The 27801-nt window shown below is 38.2% G+C and overlaps 1 protein-coding gene across 22 annotated transcripts in view; it reads left to right on the top strand.

Annotated features, from left to right (window-relative positions):
- The window catches only part of DST (dystonin), a 493789-nt gene extending 466896 nt beyond the window's left edge, over nucleotides 1–26893 (top strand). For 11 of the 22 annotated variants that reach the window (XM_049652833.1, XM_049652828.1, XM_049652832.1 and 8 more), the window contains 16 exons: nucleotides 2364–2558; nucleotides 3067–3195; nucleotides 6401–6544; nucleotides 7659–7847; nucleotides 9065–9194; nucleotides 11051–11214; nucleotides 12660–12822; nucleotides 14147–14301; nucleotides 14471–14545; nucleotides 15437–15454; nucleotides 18146–18263; nucleotides 19586–19657; nucleotides 20594–20793; nucleotides 21218–21328; nucleotides 24678–24801; nucleotides 25619–26893. In XM_049652833.1, coding sequence (XP_049508790.1) covers nucleotides 2364–2558; nucleotides 3067–3195; nucleotides 6401–6544; nucleotides 7659–7847; nucleotides 9065–9194; nucleotides 11051–11214; nucleotides 12660–12822; nucleotides 14147–14301; nucleotides 14471–14545; nucleotides 15437–15454; nucleotides 18146–18263; nucleotides 19586–19657; nucleotides 20594–20793; nucleotides 21218–21328; nucleotides 24678–24801; nucleotides 25619–25881 — 2250 coding nt within the window. In that variant the 3' untranslated portion in view covers nucleotides 25882–26893. The remainder of the gene's footprint in view (nucleotides 1–2363; nucleotides 2559–3066; nucleotides 3196–6400; nucleotides 6545–7658; nucleotides 7848–9064; nucleotides 9195–11050; nucleotides 11215–12659; nucleotides 12823–14146; nucleotides 14302–14470; nucleotides 14546–15436; nucleotides 15455–18145; nucleotides 18264–19585; nucleotides 19658–20593; nucleotides 20794–21217; nucleotides 21329–24677; nucleotides 24802–25618) is intronic. The other 11 variants (XM_049652831.1, XM_049652830.1, XM_049652843.1 and 8 more) reach the window with 3 other exon arrangements.
- The last annotated feature ends 908 nt before the right edge of the window (nucleotides 26894–27801 follow it).

Raw genomic sequence — 27801 nt, 5'->3', positions numbered from 1 at the left:
TTGTCATGAGTATAGAAGAAAATGTAACCCCTTAACTCAGCCTTTTAAAAACTAGAGACTGCATATCATACTACATACCAGTCTTTGATAATGATATATGTGTACATATGAGCAGAATCAGGAAGCCAACTTTAAAAGTGAGTCAGAAAAGGTACTTTATCAGTGAGATACTTTTTTTTTCTTTTTTCAACTTCCAAATCTAAAACCTTTTAGAACTTAGAAAATGATTTTATTCTCTGGTGCTTCATGTTCCAAGAATGTTTTACAGTCTTTCATTATTCATGGAAAGAATTGTGGAATATAATTTAAAATTCTTCATTCATTTACCCGGAACTTGGTCATTGCATAAGCATATGGATTTGTAACATGATCTCTGGGGGTCAAGACAGGCTGCTTTTTTGTTTTTAAAAACTGTTTTAAACTTGCCCCTTTAACTGCAGCAATTGATGAGATATCAGTATATGCTGTGAGGGACTTGATTATTACTTCAGAAAAGCGGTTTCTTGCAACCTCCTGAAGGGTATTCAAAATTTTTGTGCCGGTAAAAAGGAATGTACAAGACATCCAGCTGATACGGAGTGTAAGGTCCTAAATTATGGTAAAATGTTGTATTACAACCTAAAGAACCTTGAAAACAACCTCGCGGGCACAGTACTAACGTGGAGTGGTGGTATCAGAGTAGACTTTATATACAGGTATCATACAGCACTGTATGTGAATCCGTGTTGTGTTTCTTTCTCTTCATTATTTTTGAGTTCAGGAAATACATTTCCTTTTAAAATGTTTTCTTTATATTTCCCTGGCTATCGTGTTTTGATCTTACCTATTCCTTTTTAAATGGTTGGTCCTTTCAGCATATTTATTTCCCCTCTTCTGGTTCTGTTATCTCATTATATCTATAAAAGAGTGTTACATTTGAATATTATCAAAAAATCAAAGAGTAAATGAAGGACAGGGATCAGGCATACAGAAATCAAAAATTTTAAGTTTTGTTACTTGCCTGTATTGAAACAAATGTTTTGTGCATGATTAATATAAACTTTTTTATGCCCTGGCATTCATTCAATGAGTAATGAATAGTGTAATGTTACTTTTTACATAAATGCCATTTGTATAAACTCACTGTCTAAACATTTACTCCCTTCGGCACTTGCCAGGTTTTTTTATATATTAAAGGTCATCAAGAATGAGTTAATCATTCAGCATTAGTAATGCAATTGGAAGGCTCAGGCTTAAGTATACAAAGTACATTGGAAAGTCTTCTCAGAACTATTGGACTCGTCCTATCACAAACAGATTGTATAGACACTGTATTTCCTATGCCTGTGTATGGATGTGTGTCTCTGTGTGTCTGTCTATCTATCTGCAGGCACATCTCATTGAACACTATCAGAGTGAAATCAAGCAAAGAATTCATCACACTATGTGTGGTTTGTTTCAGATGGACTCCTTTTTATGAATGATTTGATTGTCAGAATAGAAACTCATGGATATAGCCAAAATTATAAAATGTGATTAGTGATATTCATTTGTGACCATTTTTTAGAAAAATAAGTTAATTTTATTCTATACATAACATTAGTTACTTGAAAGATCTAGCTGCATATACAGAATTTTGGACCAGAAACGAAGTACCCTGGGCTCATTTCTTGGATTACGTCTGTGGTCAAAGGAAGCCAGTTCAACTCCTGGCACCTCAGAGTTCATCAAAATTAGGCAAGGGGTGGGGGGAAGCTTTTCTTCCAAAATGACAAAGATTTAAGCCTCTAAAGTTTGACATTCTAGGTTAGCTCTCAGGATACTGTGAAAGTTGAAGCCATGCTACAGAGAAGAAGACTGCATGGCAAGTCCCTGTACGATTCCCTGCCATTACCTCCAAAACCCCCATGTGACAGCCCAGGACTGCTTAGTTATTTGTTAGTCTGTTAGATATGTTTATTAACTAAGAGTAATGAGGTAGCCAGCACATTCTAGGCATTTAGAGTAATGATTTGAGAGGAGCTGGGATGCCATACTAAAGAATCGTAGAAAAAAAAGAATTTGATTCTTTTGTGTAAACTGAAATAAAGAATAGCTGCCATTATTTAAATCCAATGTGTCATTAAAAAAAATCGGGTTTGTTCACTCAGGAGAATGTTACAAGATTGAACAGATTTATACAAGACCGTGTTCTTAACAGTGCTCTGGTGGGAGCAGTGTGCCACGACTCAGCTTCTAAAGATTCTGTGAAAAGTGTGTGTCATTAAGCTGTAGGTCTTAGAGATTGGTACATGATGTCATGTGTATGTATATTCCAAGCAGGGTCTTTTACTGGCTTGATTTTATAATTAAAAATTAATTTTTCTAAAAACATGGTCTTTTAGGCTTTCCAGAAAGAACTGGGGAAGAGGACCAGCAGCGTGCAGGCCCTGAAGCGCTCGGCACGAGAGCTCATAGAGGGCAGCCGAGACGACTCCTCCTGGGTCAAGGTCCAGATGCAGGAACTAAGCACACGCTGGGAGACTGTGTGTGCACTTTCTATATCAAAGCAGACCCGATTGGAAGCAGCTCTGCGTCAGGTAAATGTCATGCAAATTGCATCTGGACATAGTGAGAAAGGTTTCGAAGCCTCAACGAGAACTGCTCTTGTGAGGAACTGTTCCGTTCCCCCTTTTCTTAACTGGGACAGTCATGAGAAGGAGATTCTTAGAACATCCTTGCCTTGGTCTTCCTGACAAGAATTTAAATTACTCACAGAGGAAGTTGCCTCATCTTTACATAAAAGTGCTGCTCTATTAATTTTTCAGCTTGAATGTGCAATGGGCTACCCTGTATCTAAAATCAGATTGTTCAGATGGTGAATTAATCTTCATATAGGCCTCTGTGATATATTAGAGGTATTACATTTGTAAAATGTAGTAGCACCATATATCTTTATCTTTTTAATGGGAATAATGCATATCATTAATCAGTTTAAGACTTTTTTTCACTGAGAAGAGAAATCTATACTAACAAGCGTATTTGGGGATCTTATTTGCGGTGTGTGTGTGTGTGTGTGTGTGTGTGTGTGTGTGTGTGAACTATTAGGCAGAGGAATTTCACTCGGTGGTGCATGCCCTCCTGGAGTGGCTGGCCGAGGCGGAGCAAACCCTTCGTTTCCATGGCGCTCTCCCAGATGATGAGGATGCTCTTCGGACTCTCATTGATCAGCATAAAGTGAGTTATATAGATGCTAAGTAAAACTAAATGAGAAAATCAAGTAGACCCAGGATCATAAATATCAAATGCATGAATATTTCCCTCCCTGAGAAGTAATTAAAGATATTGGTACAGTTGAGAATTTACCTGTGTCCTCCTGGCTTACATAGGTATGTTCCCATGCCCCTACATATGTATAGCTATCTTTTCATGGTTTCTTTATGAAGAGGGTGGTTATTCTAAAATCAGGGAATTTTCTAGGGAGTTATTTGGCTTCTGACCAAAACTGGCCGATTTCATTGCACTTGTATGTGCATTTCAAAGACGAAACTTCCGTAATGAGCGTTTGGCATTTATAAATTTATTTATAATGCATTAGAATTGTAAGTCAATAATTTTGACCTTTGTAAGTAAGACAGGTAACTTAATAACTTGTTCAAATTTTATTTTTAAATCTCTGTCAATTCTGGTTTTAATTGAGATCCACTTAAATTCTTTTGAGAAGTAGCCTTTAGTATAAATTATAAATTAAAAATGAATTCTGTAAGTAGATGCACTATTAAATAGTTAACCAAAGTAAAAATCTGGCCACGGAGTTTTCAGGTCATCCTGTATTTTGTAACAGTGCATAGAAATAGCAAAACCCTTAAGAGAGTGGTCCAGATACATGTGAACACATGTTTTTTGTTTGTTTGTTTGTTTTTTTAACCCTTGACTTTAAAGAATTAGGAATTTGCAGTGCTAACACTCAATGCAGTATTGATGTCAACATTTCCATTTAAAAGTTCTGTTTAACACCACAGAATAAGCTTATCTTTCATGGTCAAGTTGGAAATACATCATGAGTTCTGGTGTCACATGGATTCCATCGTTTGTGGAGACTGCTTACAGTGATTACTGATGGATTGCCTAACCTATAGCAATGAAATCTTGCCTTGTCATTAACAAAAGTGATGCGAGCTTGTCTAACATTATCTGGAAGAATGAAATGCTACATAAACCATTTAAATTTGAAGCAGAATATAAGAGTAGGAAAATTACAGCAAATTTATTGTGAATTTTTGATTCAATTCAATGTTTTGAAAATCTCTTATATTACTCTTGGCTGACCATCAGCCAGCATCGAGTTCCACTAACATACTTTGGTCTTAGAATAGCCTCTTGGAGCCCAGGCTGCATGTCTGACACCTTACAGAAAGGAGCCTCGTGGTGGTATCTCCACCCTCACGGCAGCAAGGAACCCCCAGAAACACCAGGAGGCAGCTATTGAGAGCAGAGGTAGTGTTGTGGGGTTTTTTGTTTGTTTGTTTGTTTTTTACAACAAATTATCTTTATAAACATTTTATTTATTTATTTATTTATTTATTTATTTATTTATTTATTTGATTTATTTGTTTTAGTGAGAGACTGAGAGCAAGCAGGGCAGGGGCAGGTCCTAAGCAGACTCCCCACTGCCAGCATGGAGCTCTAACTCATGAACCATGAGATCATGACCTGAGCTGAAATAGAGTTGGATGCTTAACCTGTTGAGCCACCCAGGCACCCCAATATTTTTAAATAGTGTAAAATTACATGTAATTTTATAAAAATGGTACTTAGTAATATTTGCAGTAGCATCATCCATTCTTTCTGATCTCCTTCCTTCACACTCCGACCAAATAAAAGTAGAACAGAGTATTTAAATTCTTAGCTCCAGGACTAGAGGCTTCTCAGTATAGTCCACTCTGTAAAACTGGCAAGCTTTCCCAGGTGAGCACTAACCATTTAGCACTCAGGGTTGGAAGAGCACAGAATGCAAGCAGGGAGTTGCTAGTCCAGTCGACAGCATTCTGGGCAGGACTCTGGCTCTGCTAGGTTAGGAGTGATGTAAAAGTACATGGTCAGGTCACCTGTCCTTGGAAGAGCATAGCTGTTGTTGACCTCTTCCAGTAGGTCAACCTGTTACTGACCTGTTACCTTTTTCCCAATAAAGTTTTTGTTTTCCTTCCAGTTAAGTGGATCTATATTGGGGAAAATTAAAATACTTTTAAAAGTAGGTCATGGTATTTAAAAAGTAGGTCATGTTAATGGAGTATATTGTTAATCAAGCCTTGATGCCACAGCAGGAAAAATGTGTAAATAAAAGTGAAAAAAAAAGCATTTATTCAGTCACAAAGACTCACAATTGAATAAGACACAGCCTTCTGATCTTGTGGACCTTAATATCCAGTAGATATCTATACGAACAGGTTAGTTTAGCAAAATACCAGAGTAGGAGCTATGTGACAGCTTCACAGACCTGGAAAACAAGACACTGTTAGGAAACACATTTTCAAATCATCACCTTGATCACATGGCATGAGTAGTACTGATCGTCAACTGTGTCTGTAGCCCCTTGTCAGCCTGACTGAGGGATTGGGTGCTAGTAGATGCTTGACATTCATTATGGGGTTTTGGAAGCATGTGACCTTTTTTAAGGCAGAGGTGCTCATTTGTAACCACACTTTCAGAGTTCTGTGACCCATGTATCTATGAATTACAGTTCAGATGGTGTAAAGTACAGGTATATGTGTAAGACATTTGCCAAAAGGTAATTCGAAAGCTTCTCGAAGCCTTTTAAGGTTTATTCACCCCTCCAGGGCAGAGAATAGCTGTTACTAGCCTCTGAAAGGGACTCTTCTCACACAGGCTGTCTGGTGATCAGGCCCCCAGCACCTCTAGCCTCTCCCTGACTCCTTCCTGCTAGACATTTGGGCCCCCTCACCCCAAATAGTTATCATTTCTTGTTGAGCCTTCTCTCTTCCATGGCACTTTTTTGGTACATATCCCTATAATTCCTGGCACAGTTCATGCTATTTTAAATATACAACCTTCTTGTCTTCTTTGTTAGAACATATTTTTTTGCAATCAGTATTATTTCTGTCTGTGCTATTACTGTCTCTCTTGGTCCTGTTCTCCATTAATATAATATATCCAGATCTAGAAGAATGTATTTTTTGTGTAACGTACTTTGTAAAGCAGGAGATGTCACCCTATCCTCGAACTTTGAAATACTTGTTAGAAAGTACTTCATTTCCCATTTTTGTCCCTTCTCTCTTAATGCCCCAATGAGTGAATTTCTTCCAGCTGTGAATAAACCAATCGAAGTTCTTATTTATTTAACTCTGACAGTCACATACACATCCCTGGAGTTTTGTTTTCAGCCAGTGCCAACAGCTAATCGAAGTCTTTCTTTCTGCTGTAGGAATTCATGAAGAAACTGGAAGAAAAAAGAGCCGCACTGAATAAAGCTACCAGCATGGGAGATGCTGTTTTGGCTATGTGCCATCCTGACTCCATCACCACCATTAAGCACTGGATAACCATCATCCGGGCCAGGTTTGAGGAGGTCAGTGTGTCTGAGGTCATCATTAGAGCAGCAACAGCGTTGAGAATGAGGGTGTGGAAACTTGGGCAACTGCGATACATTTATGACCGTGGGAACATGAGGCCTCTGCAAAGAAAAATGCTGTTTAAAATACCTTCCAGTGTGTATTACCTGTCTCTGAAGTCCACTTTTATTTTTAAAAGTTGAAATAGTTTTGAAGCTATGCCCCTGCAACATGGAAAGGCAAATATTTGGTTCACTGTATTACTTTCTGTCCCACTTACACCCTGTCTCTGTTGGATAAGCCAGCACTTGAATTGTATTTCAGACAAGCGTATGCTTGTGGAATGAAGTGCATGCATGAACTGAATTCTGTATCTTAAGATTTTAGCTATTTTTATTTCTTCTCAGTGCTACATGGAATAAGCATACCTGATCCTTCAGAGAATGCATGTTTGAATTTTTTAACGTTTGTTTATTTATTTATTTATTTATTTATTTTAACATTTATTTATTTTTGAGAGACAGAGAGAGGCAGAGCATGAGCAGGGGAAGGGGAGAGAGAGAGGGGGGGGGAGACACAGAATCTGAAGTAGGCTCCAGGCTCTCAGTTGTTTATTAGCACAGAGCCCAAGGTGCGGCTCAAACTCACAAACTGCAAGACCATGACCTGAGCTGAAGTCAGACACTCAACCGACTGAGCCACCCAGGTGCCCCAATGTTTCTTTTTGGGAGAGAGAGAGCATGAGCAGGGGAGGGGCAGATGGAGAGGGGGCCCTGAGGATCCATAGTGGTCTCTGTGCTGACAGCAGTGAGCCTGATGCAGGACTCGAACTCATGAACCGCAAGATCATGACCTCAGCCCAAGTTGGACACTTAACCAACTGACCCACCCAGGTGCCCCCAGCAAGTGCATATTTGAACTTAAATTAGAAAACAAGAGGAAACCTGGGATGTGTATGACATCCATCTCTGCAAGCTGGCTCTTGGTACCACGGATGGGATATAGAAAGACTGGAAGTATTATGAGTCCGGCCCAGGATGATCCCAATTTACATTTAAATTTTGTGGTTTTTATATCAATTAAATAATTAAGATGAAAGAAATTCAGGGAAATTTTTTTTTCCCCCAACAGGTGTTGGCCTGGGCGAAGCAGCATCAACAGAGATTAGCAAGTGCTCTGGCTGGGCTCATTGCTAAACAGGAATTGTTGGAAGCTTTGCTGGCTTGGCTGCAATGGGCTGAAACCACGTTGAGTGATAAGGACAAGGAAGTCATCCCCCAGGAAATTGAAGAGGTGAAAGCCCTCATTGCAGAGCACCAGGTAAAATAAATATCATCCTAACCCCTGGTTCTTTATTTCACCACCATACTGCTCAAAAGATTGCTTTGTGCTTGTTACCTTCATGTCCTCAAGTCGTTCCTCCTGGGTTTCCAATTCCTTACCTTTATTTTCAGCTCTGTCCCATCCTGTTCTCTCTTTCGGCGATCTCCCTTCTTTATTGCTCCCTGCTTGTGTATTCCACTGTCTGGTGCTGAGCATCTCCCATGATGTCCACCAATACGCCAGTATTTCAAATATATCCTGTCTACAAGGGAATGCATCGTCTTGTTAAGAAAAAAAAAAAGGCTACTGCTCTATCCTAATCTGTTTTAAACTTTGAAATGATGGGCGTCACATTAACGCTGACTTATTTGTTTGCTTGTTAGTCTGTTTAATATACATTATTAAAGGTCAGCTTAGTTGGCTAAGAGTTAACATCGCTATTATATCTTAATGAAGGTATGAGCCATCCATGTCCAAAATGGCCCTGAAGTGCCTCACGCCATGTTCTCTGTGATGAGAGCTCTTCCGTGTGACAGATACTCCAGAAATGTGTTACTCCACTTTTCACTTTTATCCCCCTCCTCTTTTTTTCACCCCTTTTCACCGCAGTCTGTGCCTTTGCCACATATTCCAGATATTGGGATATGTAAGTCAGTAAGCCTAAGGAGATGAGATAAGAAATGGCAAGATAGTCAAACCTGTTAAATGGAAACTTTAACCTGAATAACTTTTATCTGCCTTGGCATAGCATATATGTTAACAGGACTATTTAAAATATATCCACATTTAATGTGGATGCTTTACATCACTGTACATCAGAGCCATCTTAAATATTTCAAATATGTAAGTGAAATGTGCTACAAAGAAGTTCTAAGCACCAACCCAGTTAACTAGTTGCTTTGCAGATAAATGCTCACTTTAAGATTCTTCAGAAAGAGCTTGGGCTGATACCCAGGCAGATTATGTGTGGTCTTCAAACTAAAACAAATTACTGTTACCATGCTGTAATTACTTAACAGGTATCACATTTTATATTCTTTACATATGAGTAAGTGCTTTGTTATGTGGGCTTACATTTTTTCCCCCAAAGATGCAACATGTTTATTCCTTTTTCCAGAAATAATAGCATGGTCCTTTTATCCTTTTGTTTTTAGTTCACTTCTAAAGATAGTTTTCTCTGGTATACTTGTATTTAATTGACATTGACATTTCAGACCTTCATGGAGGAAATGACCAGAAAACAACCTGATGTGGATAAAGTTACCAAGACCTACAAGAGGAGGGCAGCTGATCCTGCCTCATTACAGTCCCATATTCCAGTCCTGGATAAGGGACGAGCAGGAAGTAAGCAGTGGCTAATTTCTTTAATTATTATTATTTATTATTTTTTCTTTTTAGAGAGAGAGAATGTGAGAAGGGGAGAGGGGCAGAGGGAGAGAGAAAGTATCCTAAGCAGGATCCACACTCAACACAGAGCCTGACATGGGGCTCGATCCCACAACCCTGGGATCATGACCTGAGCTGAAAGCAAGAGTTGGACACCCATCCTGCTGAGCCATACAGGAGCCCCCTAATTTCTTTAAAATGAATATGGTTAAGCAAGGAAGTTAGTTTTGAATTGTCATTTGAAATTTTAGAACAATTGGTGATTCTGTGAGCTCTCTGTCATAAAAGGTTTCCTTGAAAGAATACATGGGCTCAAATATTGTAGCAACTTATTTAAAAATAAAGAAAAAGATATATCCAGGTCCCTGTGTGTAAATTTATTTGCTTGAAGGGTATCTTTTAGATTAGTTAGAAGAAACTGGAAAAATTTTGCAACAAGAACAGAAATCATCATCTCCATTTGCTTTCATTATATAACTAGCCCTAAGATGGAATATAACAGAAATAGCCATGACCTGGGTAAAGTTCATGACCTAACTATTCATTGGTGACCAGCAGTCCAGTAGATTTTGCCCATGTTCATATGACTTCAGGTTCTATTTACTTCTCAGACTATCTTGACTCCACAAAAGAGTGTCAAAAGTGACACTTAAAACAATAATAGCTGGTTTGGAGAAGATTTAAAATAAGCAAAATTTATCTCTGAATAGTGGTATAGTTGATGTATTTCTGAATAGTGCTTTAATTAAAAAAATGGTTTCAGATCTTTTAGTTACTGTATTGCACAAGGGGGCAAGGTAACAAGGCGATTAAGAACTCTGGAGACAGACTCCTTGGCTCTTCTCACTACTTACCAACTAGGGAGATATAACCTTAGACAAGTTACTTAAACTCTGTCTGAGCCTCAATTTACTCATCTGTATAAGGGAATAATTATAACTTCATTGGATTCTGGTAACAATTAAATGAGCTGATGTGTGTGAGGGGGTTAGCATACTTTTTGGCATGTAGTTAAATGCTCAATAAATATTAGCTATTGATAACTCCAATAGGAGTTAGGAACTCTGGGCATTTCCCAGCTTGGACACTCACTTCCTGTATGACTTTAGGCCAGTGGTTTTTCTAGGCCACATTTAATCAGGTAGATGAGGAAAATGCATTGAGACAATTGTTCTGTGACATTATAAAAACTTGTGAAAAATAGCCAGAAAAGAGGGAGAAAACTTTAGTAAGGCAGGAAATTGGGGTATGAGACTATGCACGGGAAACATGCAGTCTCAGCGGAAATGGATTTGGATGAACGCTGGGATTTTACACACACTTAGATATTTGATTGGAATTTGTAAAGTATCTTGCTCTGACTCTAATGAATGGCCAGTGTCTCCTGCCCTCACCTGCCCTCCTTTCAGCCTTTTTTTCTAAGAAGGGCAGCTGAGTTTGTGTAGCTTATTCTAAGATAAGTCTCACTGTCCTGGGAGATCTCTTTTATCATCCCTTAACAAGAGAGAAGATCACAAGGTAATTCATTGTCATTGAAATGGCATGGATTTTAAGCTGGAAAATGCTTTTAAACATAATTTTATAAGAGATCATTCCAGTGTTTAAATGCCCTTGTCAAGATATGTTTCTTTAATTTATACATAAGATCCTTGGTAAGTAAAACAGATTTGGACTTGAACATTATGCATCATCTAAATAGGATATTTCTAAATAATTAAGGTGATTCAGTCTTAGCTGGGAACGATAAAGGCCCGGCCTTAACATATTTCGGAACCCTGGAAACTGCCCTCCTAACTAAAGTTGTATTTTAACAGGAAAGCGCTTCCCAGCATCAAGCTTATATCCCTCTGGATCACAGACACAAATCGAAACCAAGAATCCCAGGGTCAACTTGTTGGTGAGCAAATGGCAGCAAGTTTGGCTCCTCGCACTGGAAAGAAGGAGGAAGCTTAATGATGCCTTGGACAGACTGGAAGAGGTTAGAAAACTCATACATTCTGCACCCCTGATATATGGGATATGGGTTTAGGGAATCAGTACAATAAAAAATTACAATTGACCCTTGAACAACATGAGCGTTAGAGGCACCAACACCCTTCCACACACCGCATAGTCAAAAATCTATGTATAACGTTTGACTCCCCCAAAACTTAACTGCTTAATAGCCTACAGTTGACCAGAATCCTTACTGATAACAATCAATTAACACAAATTTTGTATATTTGTTATATACTGTGTTCTTACAATCAAATACGCTAGAAGAGGGGAAATGTTATTGAGAAAATCACAAGAAAAAAATCACAAGGAAGAGAAAATACGTCTTTTTTTATTTTGTAAAAAACCTGCATGTAAGTGGATCCACACAATTCAAACCCATGTTGTTCAAGGGTCAAACTATAATGTTTAAACATAAGCAGAAGCTGACTCCTTAAGAAAAGGAATCAGATCCAGCTTGGGGCGCCTGGGTGGCTCAGTCAGTTGAGCATTCGACTCTTGATTTTGGCTCAGGTCATAATCTCATGGTTCATGAGTTCAAGCGCCATGTTGGGCTCTGTGCTGGTGGCATGGAGCCTGCTTGGGATTCTCTCTCTCCCTTTCCTCTGCCCCTCCCCTGCTTGCACACTCTCTCTTTCCCTCTCTCTCTCTCAGATAAAATTTTTAAAAAAATTAAAAAGAAAAGATCCAGCTTGACATATGTTTGCTTGGTATTACCTGGAAAATGTAACCATTTATAGTTCAGATATTTTCGTTATTTATATTCTGTGATCTGAGATTTAGAGTTTCAGATTCTGAAACTGGGAAATTTTTAGAAGCCTAAAGGAGGTAGAATGACAAATAGCAGAGAGAGAACAGAGGTAAGTGCTACCACGCTGGGCCTGGTGCTCAGTGGGCAGAGAACTTTCTAGAGGTGTTATTACTTTGGGGCATGATCACATTGGCATGATCAGAAATTTTCAGTTTGAGGGTGCCTGGGGGGCTCAGTTGGTTGAGCATCCAGCTCTTGATCTTGGCCCAGGTCTTGATCTCACAATTCGTGAGTTCAAGCCCCACATTGGGCTCTGCACTGACAGCACAGAGTCTGCTTGGGATTCTCTCTCTCTCTCCCCCTTTCTCTGCCCCTCCCCAGCTTGTGTTCTCTCTGTCTCTGTCTCTTTCTCTCTCTCAAAATAAATAAATAAAAACTTAAAAAAATTTTTTTTTCAGTTTGACTTTTTGACGAACTTTTATTTGTAAAGAAAAGCCAGTGACACTAGTGAAATTACAGGAAAAATGTTTCTGAGTTCTCTGTGCAAGATCATACCTTTGTTTGAAGTGGGAAAGATAGGTGCTTTATCTAGAAGATCACTAAAAATAACTTTATTCATAAAGTGTAAGATATAATTTGAGCACTGAATTAACCAAAATACATTTTGTCCTTTCCAGCTGAGGGAATTTGCTAACTTTGATTTTGATATCTGGCGCAAAAAATACATGAGATGGATGAATCATAAGAAATCTCGAGTGATGGACTTCTTCAGGAGAATTGATAAAGATCAGGATGGGAAAATAACCCGACAAGAATTTATTGATGGAATTCTTTCCTCAAGTAAGTCCCAACAGGGGTGACTGTAAATGATGTAATTTTTAAAGAAAATAAGCACCGTTTAAACTTGTGTTACCAATAAAGCATCGCCTTTAAACTTGGCTGTGAAGTCACAGCCCTCAGTGAAAAGTGCCCTTGGTAAAATTCATGGGTTTGGATTCAGGCACACTTGTAATTGTGTAACCACAATTAGTATATTCCTTGTTCCACTGCAGCTGTGTCCTCATTAGGATAATAAAGTTAATAATATTTGATTCTTAGATTGTTTGGCCTGACATATAATGGGAAATCAATAAACGCAAGTCAGTCTCTTCCCTTTTTTTGTTCTAATTGACATTCTGATCATTGTCATTAGTAGGAAATTAGAACTCTTTAAAAATTCTTAAAGTATTTGTCACCTTATTGGTAGTTTAGTCATATGGATATGCCTTCTCTGGAAGATGTTACTGGAAGTAATTCTTAAAGGAAATTTAATACAATCATATGAATGTGTATATTCATATGTATAAAATCCATATATTCCTTAAGTAAAGTGGTAGTTGAACCGTATGAAACTTACTAATATGAAACAGTTTTTGAACTAGAAAAATAACAGTTTCAAGTGATTCACCCTGGTGTAGTCATTAAAGATAAATGTAGGTCCTATACACTGGTTTCGTTTGTTTCAATGTCAATCGGCTTCTTAAAAGGATTTTAATATATTTGATGACCCTGATAATTTAACTGGCAGCATTAAGATCAAAATAATACAATCAAGAATGTCTTGAGGCAGAATTAACATGTTATACCTCTTCCTTTTTTTTTTTTTAAGGCTTAAATCTTTTTGTCAAATGTTACTGTAAATAGCTAGGTTTTTAAAAACTTTCATTGGGAATGTAGTATGGCTTATTCTGAGAGTATCCTAATTATCATTCATACGTGGAATCTAAATACAGAGTTAAACTCAGAGTGGAAAAGTGGTTGCCAGGGTCTGGGGGTGGGGGTGAGGGGAAATAGGGAGAGTCTGGTACAAGAGTACAATCTTTCACCGTATGGTGAGTAAGGTCTGAGGTTCTAAAGTATAATGTGGTGACTATAATGTAGTTGATAATATTGTATTGTGTGATTGAAATTTTCTAAGTGAGTAGAACTTAAGTTTTCAGAAAACAAAACAAAACAAAAAGATAAATATGTGAGGTGATGGATGTGTTAACTAACTTGATGGGAGGAATCCTTTCACAGTGTGTACGTGTATCAAATCATCACAATATACACTTTTCATTTTCTTACAATTTTATTTGTCAGTTATACCTCAGTAATGCTACTTACTGTTATCTGAAAATTTTAGAGTTTCCAACCAGCCGCCTGGAGATGAGCGCAGTTGCAGACATCTTTGACCGAGACGGCGATGGATACATTGACTACTATGAGTTTGTAGCGGCCCTTCATCCGAATAAAGACGCATATAAACCTGTCACTGACGCCGACAAAATCGAGGATGAGGTATCATTATCTTTCCGCCACCTGCAACAACATCTTGTGCTGCCAGGATGTCCTGCACAACCCATGCAGCCGTTTTATTTATTTCATTTTGAGTTGTCCTGTCAAGGTTTTAAGGATTCCGCAGTGTGTAATAACATTAAAGTGGACATTTCGTTGTTTTTTTTGGCAGGTGACAAGACAAGTAGCTAAGTGTAAATGTGCAAAACGGTTTCAAGTTGAACAAATCGGAGATAACAAATACAGGGTAAGTCTGCAAAATAACGGTTTAGTTCTCTTGAAGGAGAAAAATTGAAATTTGTATGCAATTTGATCTGCATTGCTTTCCAGGAATGCTAATTACTTTTACCTCACATCACAATATAGTGGTCTGTAAAATTCCAACTTTTGTCATTTTACATTCTATAAACATAGCCTGCATTTTGTAAATTAGGACATATCTTTGACATGTACGTTACTTTTAAGGAGGAAAACACATCTCACATACTCAAGTTGGTTCGTGTGACTTATAATATATTTTATTATGACTACAGGTAAGTTTTCATATTTCTAGTAACAAAGCTATTCCAAGCCAGAACCATAAAGTTAAAAATGTTGACTCATTTTTAGAAAAGTGAAAAAAGAGGCAATGTTTTCCACTTGTACAGTTATTTTTCCTTTCATTCGAAGTCTCAAAAGCTCAGTCCACCTTCTTCAGAACAATTATTTGAAGACTAATGTGACTTTGTCACTCCTCTCTCTTTTTTTTTCTCTGTTTTGGGATATCTCTTATATGTAGTAGCTAGACAGGAAATGTGCTGAGTTTCCCTAATACAGTTTGTTACTTACAAATTTTTTTTAATTTTAATTTGTATATTTCCACATTGGAAAATATTCATCTACATATTTGAATTTCTAACCTAAATTTGAAACCCAAAGCTTTTCAAAAAAACTTGTATAGGAAATTTTCTGCCTATTTGGTTTGAAGTCTGAACACATGGGTACCTGCACATTTCTAAACTAGGTACTGTATCCAGGAGCCCCGAGTGTGAAAGATTGTGTGTGTGTGTGTATGTGTGTGTGTGTTCTAGAGTCATATAGAAAGTTTCCTATTGAACTAATTGTGTCTTTCTTCCATTTTTCATTTTTTTTTTATCAGTTCTTCCTGGGAAATCAGGTATAAACCAGTGGAATGTATTCTCAAGTTCCCAATGATTTTTTTTTTAAACTTTAATTCATAGCCATTAAAGCTTGCCATGGCCAATCTTTCCCATGCTGTTGCCCTAGCTACTACATTGTTGGTTGGCGTGGTGTTTCTGTAAATGCTGTAAGGATCCTTGATCCAGGATTCCTTTTTGCAGTGTGTCTTAAATGAGGAGATTACTTTTAAGCAAACCAGATAATAAATTGTAGCTTGACTGGTCACAGTGTTGCAAATGCAATTTTTAATTCCAGTTTATAATAATATGTTATATGTATTTTATGCAAATACTCATTGGAACACAAATTTGATTCTGCACACATCTCTACACTGTATTTAACCATTGAGGTCACATGGTCTACAGTAGCTAGAGAAGGACCAGTGTCAGGCAATGACGTGGGAAGACAGAGAAGTGAGAAGTCTCCCTGGCACTCAGCCACAAGTAATGTGTTCTCTCCAAAGCAGCTATTGTCCTATTTGTCCTAAATCATCAATTTTAGGCCTTTGCATTTTCCAAGTAGAAATTTTAACTCTGGAGGTTTTAACTGGTATCATTCATTTTGAGGACATGTATCTCCCATATGAAATCCTAAACCACGCTTTATCCCATTTTGACTTCACATTGAAGTCAGTATAAACTGTCCAGTGGCACTGTGTCATGATCACAAGTTTTAGAACTAAAGATAAGAGAAATTGTGTTTTGATTTAAACAAAGGAGAAGAGTTCTTCCCTGTATGCTTTTGGAAAGAAGCGTACTATTTGTAATACCTGACCATATCATATTAGATATTCCTCTGCCTCTCAGTTGTTAAGCCATATTGTAGCTTAAGTTTCAAATTCCCTCTTACTCCCATTTATTGCAAGCACATAATTTTTTCAAATAGAAATTTTCAGGTCCTTCAAATTGATGTCTTTAAAACTTGGCATTAAGTATAATATATAAAAAGTTACTGTCCAATTCACTTATTATTATTTTCTGAGTTAACAATTGGGGTAGTATTTTTTATTTGTGGAAAGGATGAGAAAAATGCTCACTTTAAATGGTTTTATTTACTGAAAACACAAAGAGCAACATTAATCTGTTTTTTTCTTACATCACGATTTGGCTGTTAGGAAAATTAGAGAAATTCTGAAGGCAATGTTATTGTCTAGAAAATACATTCTCAAAATAAAAATTTATATTTATTAGACTTGAAATATCTCTATAAAATAGTAATTCTCCTTTTGTTTTGAACATAATTATCTGGTTTCTTAAGGGTAATTTTCTTTAAATCCCTTCCTTTTCCTTTGCTTATTAGCAGCACCAAATTTTTTTCTAACAAAATAAATACATATTTTAATTTCAAAATTTTAATTTACATTTCAGGAACCGGTTCAATTATAAGAGAGTTTAAATCTCAAGGCTTGAAAATGGACTACTTTAGAAATAGCAATATAAAAAGGGTTGATGTAAAACGCATGAGTTCCTGCTGGTGCATTTTACATGCTTTCCAGGTCCTTTTGAGTTTCAGGGTCATGGGTTGGCTTTGTTTTAGGTTCTATTCCTGAAACTCAATGTTAAAGCATATTGAAAAGCAGCAGATTGTTTCTACTTAAAGTGAAGTTTTCTGTTTACCCATCATGAGTCCAGACAAATAGTCAAAGTCACAATTGCATCTTACCTGCCTTTAAGAAGAAACTATGTTTACTTGACTGTTCATTTTGCTATGGTATCTGTTGAGTTGGCAACCATGAAAATCAGTATGGTGATTTTTACAAGCTGAACATGAGCCTATTAGAAATGATTTCAAAGTATAAAATTATTTCTCATGGGCTTTCAAAACAAATCTTAGGATCAAAAACTATCTGTACTCTAGACGGTTATTCCAGACTTGCAGAATTTGTAGCATATCCAAGTGATTGGAAATCCATTGAAAGGGTAAGAACACAATTGCGTATTAGTGTCAGTAATTATGGTACAAACAGCTTTAAGACAAAGCCTTTTAGATTCGAAAGCTGTATCACTAATAATGTGTCACTGGCTGTTCTAATATTACGGTAATCCAAAATGGCACACTAATCCAGCCTTTGACAGATTGGTTTACCAGATCATTAGTGATCCAGAAATTTTAGTTGACTGTGAAATTTTTGCTGGTCATGTTCATTTACTGCTTTATCTCTCTAAAGTCAAAACTGCTCTTAGGGAAAACCGAATGAGCTTATGGAGATTATTCCTGCAGATTTCAGTGGAAAATAGTTTTAGTATAAGATAAAGTTTTAATGAAGAAGAATCAGAGTTTACTAAACTTTCTTTAGAATCTTATTTTGTATAAGCCCTGGCAGGTGGGCCAGTGCTTATTTTGATGTCTGTGTTTAATTTCTAGAAACATCTTTCAATTACTGCCTTACTAATGTTTCTATCATAAAGAAAATTCATTTCTGGAACAAAGCTTCAATATTACACTTGATAACCTTGGTAGCTTTTTTCAAACTGTTTCCTTTGGGCTAAATCAGCATGCAGCAGTCTAACGCAGATCATTTCAAACCCCTTTTTATGAGATTTTACTAATCGCTGTGAACTAAGCAAGAAATTTAAGTTGGTTGCTTAAGCTACTGCAGATTGCATATCATCCTTAGGTGTTTAGCCTTACTGTTGACAATTAGAGGTTCTGTCTTTCATCTTCACAGTTTGGGGACTCCCAGCAACTGAGGCTCGTTCGAATCCTACGAAGTACCGTAATGGTTCGTGTTGGAGGTGGATGGATGGCGCTTGATGAGTTCTTGGTGAAAAATGATCCTTGCAGGGGTAAGGAGATGCTATGTTATGATAATAATACCATGAAAGTATACCAATTTTGTATTACTTACTAGCATCAAAAACATGCTGGGTCTAATTTTGGTTATTTATTACGGTAATGAACATTTCACATTGGTCTCTGTCAGCCTAAAGTTCCCAAAGAACTTTCGGCAATCATGTAAACCATGTTCTTCTCATTTTTTTTTCTTACTTCTTCTGGATAATTATGAGAGTGATAGACAGGAAATACTAGAGTAGATGTATTCATTTTTTTAATGAAATGCTCCCATATGCAATTTTCAAAATCAGTAATTACATCAACTAGGGAAAAGAGTTCATCTGTCATTAAATAGCAAAGTAAAATGAAAGGAAACTGAGGTGAAGAAGACTGAACATGCTGGATGGTAAAAGTTTAAAAGTGAAAGGTTTTTTTTCCTTTAAATTGGGGGAAGGTAAGGAAAGTAATACCTAAACATTTAAAAATTAATTATCAACTGCTAACTTGATGCTTACTTGGAAGCTGTAGGTTAGCACATTAAAAATATAAACATATGCTACTATATAGCTCACTCCATATCTACCAGCCACAGAGTCCTTGATTATCTTTTAATTTTCCTTATCTTTCAGATCCCATAGTCGATTTTGGAATTCTTAACTGATTTACCTTACAAATGGTCATTTGATTGCAGTCTCTAGTTAGGTCCCCTTTACTTAGTAGGTCCATTTTTCTTTGAAAAAAGGAAACAATAAAATTCTGTGATATTCTTTAACCTGTGAGCTCATTTTACTCCTCTTACACAAACAACCACAAATGTTTGTGCTGATACTGATAGGCTACCCTGCAGGAGGCCGGGGTTCTTCCGGTGGGGCCTGTTTGTTAATTTAGTGCTGGCACCTGGATGCACAGGTGTATCAGAGTGAGCCCTGCTCTGCCAAGGGCACCTTCGATCAGCATACAACCCTACAGGTAGCTCTGCTCTCTGCAAGTCACAGATACACCCCAAAAAGGGGCAAAATAACAAAAACTCCCTTTCTTAGTAAATGCAGCCTAAAGTAATGTACCGTCATTTATGAAACAAAGAAATGAGAATGTGTAGCATCCTGTTGAGTTGCTTAGAGAGGCTGTCGTGGCTGCGGCCAAGTCTTCCAAATAGGTTTTTCTTATGGAGTCAAATCTCAGAGTGCTTCTTTTCCTGATGCAACTTTTCTTCTAAAATGTGTGCTAAAAGCCGGATCTGAGCACCCTTTGCATATTCAACTACTGTACTTTGTTTCTTCTCTTGCTAACAGTATTCTTTAATGTGATTGGTATCCTGTGTCATTTTTTCTAGTTCATCATCATGGGAGTAAAATGTTACGTTCGGAATCAAACTCTTCAATTACTACTACTCAGCCTACTATAGGTTGGCAACCCCTCTCTTTGCCTCTCCCCTCTTACCTTTTCTCTTTCCTACTTTTACATTCTCGCTTTAATCATTTGTTTTAAGATAACACGCTTCATCCATCGCGTATGGCTTAACTCATATCCAACTGAGCTGGTGCTTCCAAATTTAAATTCTGAACCGTTGACACACTTCCGGTGTGTTGCACATGTAGGTGTTCTGTAAGTGATCAAACACATGCTAACACGTTGCTCATTGGGTTCTTGTGGAGTGTTCTCCGTGTGCATATGTGTTTGTATGAGTGTTGCATCACTGATTATCTCCTATCCTTGGGTCTGGTGTTTGTTATTTGCATGTTGGTTAAACAGACTTTTTGGAGGCATAAAATAAAAATACTAGTTGCCTCATTTAAGTGAAGAACCTGAGAGTTTATATGTTGTCATCATGATTAACAAGCCATCTCTCATTCTGTGTAATTCTATTGTTTAATTAATTCCAGTGTTAAAAAACTGGCATTCTCCTTACCTCAGTAGTACATGCAAAAGACACAGTCCCCGCCTTACTGGCTTGTCTTCTCAGTGTGCAGAAAGGGCGATGAAACCATGTGGGCATCAGTAGCTGGTGGATTAACAATATTTTAGCATGAGCTTTCCATTTTCATGCTGACTCTTTCTTTAATAGTGGTTATTCTTGCTGGTGTCTAGTGTTAGAATAAACACACTATTTTTTTTTTCTTTCCCAAACTTACTTGTATCCAAAAGGAATGCATTGTAAAGGAATGCATTTAACTTTTTGTTATGCTGAGTTGGAGTTGGCATGGCAAAAAGATGTTCTTGAAATCCTCAACTTAATCTGTGGTGCCAGCTGGTTGTTCTTCCCGTAAATTGATTGAGCATCTCTTTTTTTTTCCCCCTTCCTCTTTTGCTTGTGTACCTCGTTGTGTGCCACGTAATCCAGCCAAAGGAAGGACAAACATGGAACTTCGGGAGAAGTTCATTTTAGCAGATGGTGCCAGTCAGGGTATGGCAGCCTTCCGGCCCCGGGGCCGAAGATCTCGGCCTTCGTCACGAGGAGCTTCACCCAACCGCTCAACGTCTGTGTCCAGTCAGGCTGGCCAGGCGGCCTCTCCACAGGTCCCTGCCACCAGCACACCCAAGGTAAGACTCAGCTGGGAAAGGTTGTCTTTCTCCTATGCAGTCACTGTTTCCAGTATGCTTTTGAATGTTTTGGGACCCCAGCATTTGAAGGACCTGCCTTCTCCATTTGTATCCCTTCTCACAATATGACGCATGAAGGATTTAAAAACATGTATCTACATATGTGCTTTTGCCTTGTGGCCCATATGGAGACTGTCTATTTAGGGGCTTTGGTTACCTTTCAGATTGGTTTTTCTTTTTAAATAAAGCTTTATTTTTTTATTTTATTTTTTTGATGTATATAATTTGCCATCCAGTCTTTCCACTTATTTTTAATCATTATCATTCTTACTGTGAAACATTACTCTTTGCTATGAATATCTCTTTCTGTGGTTTGTTTTTTATCTGCTGTCCTTTACATTTGATTTGCCATTGTTCCATACAGATTCTCCATCCTTTAACACGCAATTATGGTAAACCATGGTTGACAAACAGCAAAATGTCAACTCCTTGTAAACCAGCAGAGTGCTCAGACTTTTCCGTGCCGTCTGCAGAGGTATCGTAAGGCCCAGATTCTAGTCTAACAGTCTTCTTTAACTGAAACTGTCACCCACTAACATTGCTTTACCTCTCCCTTAACACATGCACTTTTTTTTTTTTTTAATTTTTTTCAACGTTTTTTAATTTATTTTTGGGACAGAGAGAGACAGAGCATGAACGGGGGAGGGGCAGAGAGAGAGGGAGACACAGAATCGGAAACAGGCTCCAGGCTCCGAGCCATCAGCCCAGAGCCTGACGCGGGGCTCGAACTCACGGACCGCGAGATCGTGACCTGGCTGAAGTCGGACGATTAACCGACTGCGCCACCCAGGCGCCCCAACACATGCACTTTTGATAATACCACGTCTTTTTACAGACTTCTATAAAATAATAAACAACTCCGCATTTCTGAGAAGACATGAGAGTGTCTTTTCTCTCTTGGGAGAGTGAAATACAGGAGATTATATTAGACTTATGTCAAGTTTCTTTTAGAGCTCATGGTAGGCTTGTGCTTCTAGACATTATTTGGGCAAGAAATGCAACAATACCCCTTCAGGTGAGAGTGAGAGGCAATGTCATTTACAAGTATTTCCTTAAAAGAATATTTATTAAGTGTACACTGTGAGCAAGGTCCTTCCAAATGTATGCTACATTTATTTCTGCACAAGAACACTGGGTGGGTAAGACATAAACCTTTTAGTTATCAGTGGGGGGGGGGGGGGTGTGGCTTAGGTATGAAAAAAGTTACCTGGCATTTTCAATAGGTATGTGTCTTTATTAGACTTTAAGGATTATTATTTAAGTGTGCTTCAGCTTTTTATATGGCAGGATTTATGGAGATAAGATATTTAGGTCATGTAAAATGTGCCCAATTAGCTCATATATCAGATCATTTCATTCAAGTGAAAATCAACCAAATATATTTGAAAGAAAGTTCTCTGTAAAATGACACACACATAGGTATCAAATGATCACATACTTGATTAGAGGTACAATAATTGGGGTGATGTCCCTAAATAACTTTGCTTGAAATGAAGTCCAGGACCCTTTTATGAAAGTGATGTATAGTACCTGTAAAAAGCCCTGTATGCTTTTCAAAACACTTTCTAATCTATTATTTAATCCTCACATCAGTAGTAAGAGGTAAGCAGAGAAAATTTCATTACTCTCATGATTCAAAATGTCATTACTGGTAATGGTAGAATTGAGGCAGAAACAACCCATTCTTCAATTCTTCCTCATTCCCTGACCCTTCATTTCCACCCTGTCACTTATGGTGAATCTAGTGTAACAAAAACTGAGAACAGTTCAAGAGGCCTCAAGCAACATAATATGTTTTAAATATTTAGGGCTATGCTGCTATGTTCCAATTTTTTTAAAACTAGAGATTCCCCCAGATTAGAGTTTATGTTATTTTAACTACTATAAAACTATGTTTCGTTTCAAATAGCCTCATTAGACAAAACAACCGAAGAGAGAAAACAACTAAGGTATATACCTCTATGGAGGGGTCTGTGAGAATCCTAGGTAGGGTTGGTGACCCTAAAATAAGAGCAGTCAAGGCCTTCCGAGAAGAATGATTTTACTTGGCAATGAATTCTGCCACCTTGGGTGATATGTTTCATAATTTGGGGTCCTCACTCTTTTGTGGGTTGTCAAGATTCTTTGAAACTTAGGAATTTAACTAGATGAAAGTTGTCAGATCTTGGGCAGATCACTGCCCTCCTCAGGCCCTCATTTTCCACATTTGCCAAAAAAGTTGTGATTAGGGGAATGTAAGGATTAATTATCCTTACGTGGATGAAAGTATTTTGAAAAGTTAAGGTTATTTTAATGTTTATTTTGAGAGAGAGTGAGTAGGGGAGGGGCAGATAGAGAATCCCAAGCAGGCTCTGCACTGTCAACATGGAGCCCATCACAGGGCTCAGTTCACAATCTGTGAGATCATGACCTGAGCCAAAATCAGGAGTCTGATGCTCAACCTACTGAGCCACCCAGGCACCCCAAAGAGTTAAGTTATATACGTATACAAATCACATATTAATTCTGTCCTTAAATGTATGTATAGAATACATATGTAAATGAATTTTGAATATTACATTCATATTAAATTGCAACTCTAATATATCAAAATGTCTTACATACACTTCATTACACATTTACAACTAATATGAGAAAAACTAATTTTTAAAAAAAATGGACACATGGGGTGCCTGGGTGGCTCAGTTGGTTGAGCGTCCGACTCTTGATTTCAGCTCAGGTCATGATTCCAGGGTCGTGGGATCAAGCCCGACATTGGACTCTGCACTAAGCATGGAGCCTGCTTAATATTCTCTCTCCCTTTGCCCCTCCTGCCCACTCATGTTTGCTCACTCTGTTTTTAGAAAAAAAAATTTATTTAAAAAATGCCCATATACACCTGTTGGGATGAGCACTGGGTGTTGTATGGAAACCAATTTGGCAATAAATTTCATATTAAAATAAACAAATAAAAATAAATAAAAATAAAAAATGCCCACATAATTTGTACAGGTTCATTTCCTCTGAACAGCTCCCTGTGAGTTCATTGAGGCAAATGACAATCTCTTCTACTTCATGGGAGATTTGCTTATTTTGTTGACTTTGGGGAAATTTTCAGAATGTTGTAGTGGTCTGGAAAAAATGCAGTGATTTTAGGCTTATAATAAAATCTCATGGTTGTGATTGTTTTGGGCATTCTCTGTGAACTCCTATAAGAATTTTAAAAGAATTTTCCCTAAGTGTTGCCCACGTGTCTCCTGCGTAAAGACCATAGAAGGAAATGAAAGTAGATGAAGTGATGTGGTACCAAGTTGTAAAATGTCACTGCCTCTTTTTTGCAGTTAAGTTTGTTTAAATGAAGACTGTTGAGGCATCATTTACTTATTGTTCTGTCAGTTTATTTCTGGCTGGTTCCCTAAAAGCATTGGAGGCACCAGAATATCCAAGCACAGCTTTTTCAGAGTCCCATTCTCTCTCTGTACCATGCACTCCCAACCTTTCTGGCAAGACTCTTCTAACTCCATAATGTTCACTGACAACCTGAAAGATACTAATGTGCTCACGGTTTAATTTGCCTTTTTTTTCCCTTGCTATCCTTTGGGGAGCTCTATTTCTGTGTTTTCTCTTCCATATGAATTCCTTTTTAACTCAGGGAGGGAATACGGAATGAGTGGGAAGAAGCAAGTGGAGAGAACCCCATGCCACGTCTAATCGAAAAGCCTCTCCCACTCCCCCTCCTGAGGAGGCCCAGTGCAGGGGCTTCCACCAATCTATAATGTGGTGTCAGTGGAATATCGTGGAACAGGAACGATTTCTTGAAATGTCCTTTCACTGATTAAATACAGGGAACACCAATACAAGGAAGCAAGCTTCGACTTCCAGGATATTTATCAGGGAAAGGCTTCCACTCTGGGGACGACAGTGGCTTGATAACCACCGCAGCCGCCAGAGTCCGAACACAGTTTGCTGGTAAGTGTGATGTGGCTCTTTCTGTGATAGCTTTTTGCGGTATGATCTGAAGGTGAAAGTCCCTGTTCTTCATGGCGGATGAAATCACAAATTGACAGTGCTGTATTCTTTCAAAATGACACATAGCCCTGTCCTCCAACAACGGTAGGGGATAAATGACAAGAAAATCCCTTTTGGAAAGTACCAAAGGAAGATGAGCATAAAAAAAACTAGAGCAGTATCCTACCCCTTTACGCTGGAAGCTCTTGGCTCTTCTGTCTGCTTACAAGTTGCCTGGGCTCCATTTTGGGTGGTTGGAAAAACCCAACTGGACTGGGCCTTACACCCGTGCTAGTCCTGCTTCTTCACAGAATAGTGAACCTGGTCCCTGGGGTTGTGGGCTCAGCAAGCATGAAGTTTCTTTAAAATTTCAAGACTTCTCTTTTAAATTCCTCTGTGCTTCAAATTACTTATCCTCGGGTAAAGCGTTTGCCCCATGTCTGCCCTGCACACATCCCTAGGTACACATGTTAAACTTTGGAAAGCATAATGTTAAATTCTAGGTATATTCCTTATATCTGTTTGTAGGAAATGGAATCCTGTCTAAGCCCAAACCTACCTTTTGTCTGTAAGCCTACCTTTTTGTATATTACATTGACTTAGAATGAGGCTACCGACCCTAGTGGAATGTAGAAAGGCCACAAATCCACAAGTGTCTGCTGAGTGCCTGCTAGGTGACAAGAAAATGTGTTGAGATTAAAGGTGGCATTGGGTTTCAAGAATGTGTTGTCGATGGACCCGGGAATGAGGGTGGTTCAACTCCGTCCTCTCTCCTCAGATCCCAAGAAGACTCCCAGCCGACCAGGAAGCCGAGCCGGAAGCAAAGCTGGCAGCAGGGCCAGCAGCCGCCGAGGCAGTGATGCGTCAGACTTTGACATTTCGGAAATCCAGTCTGTGTGCTCAGACGTGGAGACTGTCCCCCAGACACACAGGCCTACGCCCCGAGCAGGTTCTCGGCCATCCACAGCCAAGCCTTCCAAAATCCCCACTCCCCAGAGGAAATCACCTGCCAGCAAATTGGACAAGTCCTCAAAGAGATAGTGCAATTGGTTCCACCGCGGCCCTTCCTTGAGCGTTTATTATTTAAGTTTGAAAGATGTAAAATATGTTGTAGAAATTATTGTGAAATAATTGCAAGGAGTTGAGTTTAAAATTCTGCAGACGGCCTTATTTGTGTATTTGTCTTCTTATTTTATCTGTATAATTTCTTGTCAGATATTCTGGGGGTTAAAGTCACGTCATATGTGAGGGGGAGGAAAGAGTCTAACATGCACTAACATTTCCGCACCGTAAGGTGTGGAGCACACACTAGAATCGGTGACTGTACCTACAGGTAAGTCCTCATCCTCTCCGACAGCCACAGCACGACAGCCACAGCTAACGTTAAGGATACCTCATGACATTTTCTTGCTTTTGTAGACACTCTGAGAAGCCAAAAGACACACACCGGGGATACATTTTGAGATCATTAAAATGTAAACTAAACGGGGGAGGGCAGACAGACGAACACAACCACGTACAGTTCTTTAAGCAGCGTCTGACAGAGAACTCACAGGAAGTTACTTTAGGCACTTGCCAGTGCTATGACATTCGAGAACCTTACAGCATTTCTGTGCCATCGCTTCACATGAGGCCAGAGGCGTCCCGGATATTAGACCTATTATACTGTAAGAATATAATTATAAAGTGCATTCATATAAATGTGAGGTTTTCTTTTGCTTGAGTGGACAGTAGCACCTGTATCATTGAACTCATTTTGTATCAAAGCAATTTTGCTTGCAGAAAGCTATGAAATAAAACATGTCCCTTAACTACATTGCTATGGAATTAATTTTTTTCCCCAGGGAAAATCCGTGTATTTTTTTATGAGCAATATCAATTTGGAGTGACCAAAAGATACTTAAAAATGGGTTTATTTTGATTTCTCATCTGAAATAATCATGTTCTGGTATTATATCTATATTTAATAAATATATACATTTTAATTTATTATGTATACTCACATACTATAGAAAGATATTAGTATGCATTTAATAAAACCTATTCACTTGAACATGTGGAATACCTGATTATTTGAAGAACTCTTTCTATCGTTTGTTTGTTTTGAATAAAGGTTGTACGTCTGATGTATTTGTACTAATAGTGTGACGGGGTAAGTTTGGGGGGCATCAAAACACAGGGACACAATAAGGTATGTACTAAGAATGACATTAACATATATTCAGTATTCTACAAATATTTTTAGTACCAACCATGTGCAAGCTCCTGTGTTCCCCTGAGGCTGCAGGTTCCTTGCTATCTTATATTCAAGGGGAAAATAGTTCATCAACAAGCAAATCACTCAAATCACTAAAAAACGTGAATTAAAACCAGGGGATGTGTGACAGGGTGCTGATTTTATTATTAAGGCAATATAGTGATATTTTTCTGGCCTGTGTACATTTAAAAATCGAGTGATCAAATTTTCCTAAATACAGAAAATGGCCGTTAGAAGAATGGCCAATCCTGATTAGGGCTTGACAGGTTATGACTCTCCCCAGAACTCCGTAAATTTATCTCAGCAAATGTTGTTGAAGCTCAAGGGGATAGTATTATGTTTTCCCTGCTTGGCCTTGTTCACAGAGACCAACAGAGAAGGGCCTGGAGTCTCCACTGACAGAAATTAGGTGCTGCTTTTAAGTGATAGTAATTCCTTTTCTCTCCAAGCATGGGTCTCAGGTGGGAGTCCTTGATGGAAAAGGGTAATCCTAACCTAACAGATCACGTGTTGTCATTCATGCATTTATAAACGTGTCATCCGAGAAAGCAGTGGGAATTGTCCTTATTCCTTCGGTGATTTGCGTGTGATCACATTTCTACTTCAAAGACAAATTTAAGGGAATGTTTTTTATCTCAGCCTCTTTGAATGCCACCCCTGTTAAAGACCTGGGGATTTTGCGCGCTCTCTCTCTCTCTCTCTTT

Source organism: Panthera uncia (genome assembly GCF_023721935.1).
Source record: "Panthera uncia isolate 11264 chromosome B2 unlocalized genomic scaffold, Puncia_PCG_1.0 HiC_scaffold_24, whole genome shotgun sequence".
In the NCBI taxonomy this organism is placed as follows: Eukaryota; Metazoa; Chordata; class Mammalia; order Carnivora; family Felidae; genus Panthera; species Panthera uncia.
The sequence above is the reverse complement of the archived record's forward strand: the minus strand, read 5'-3'. Positions and strand labels throughout refer to the sequence as shown.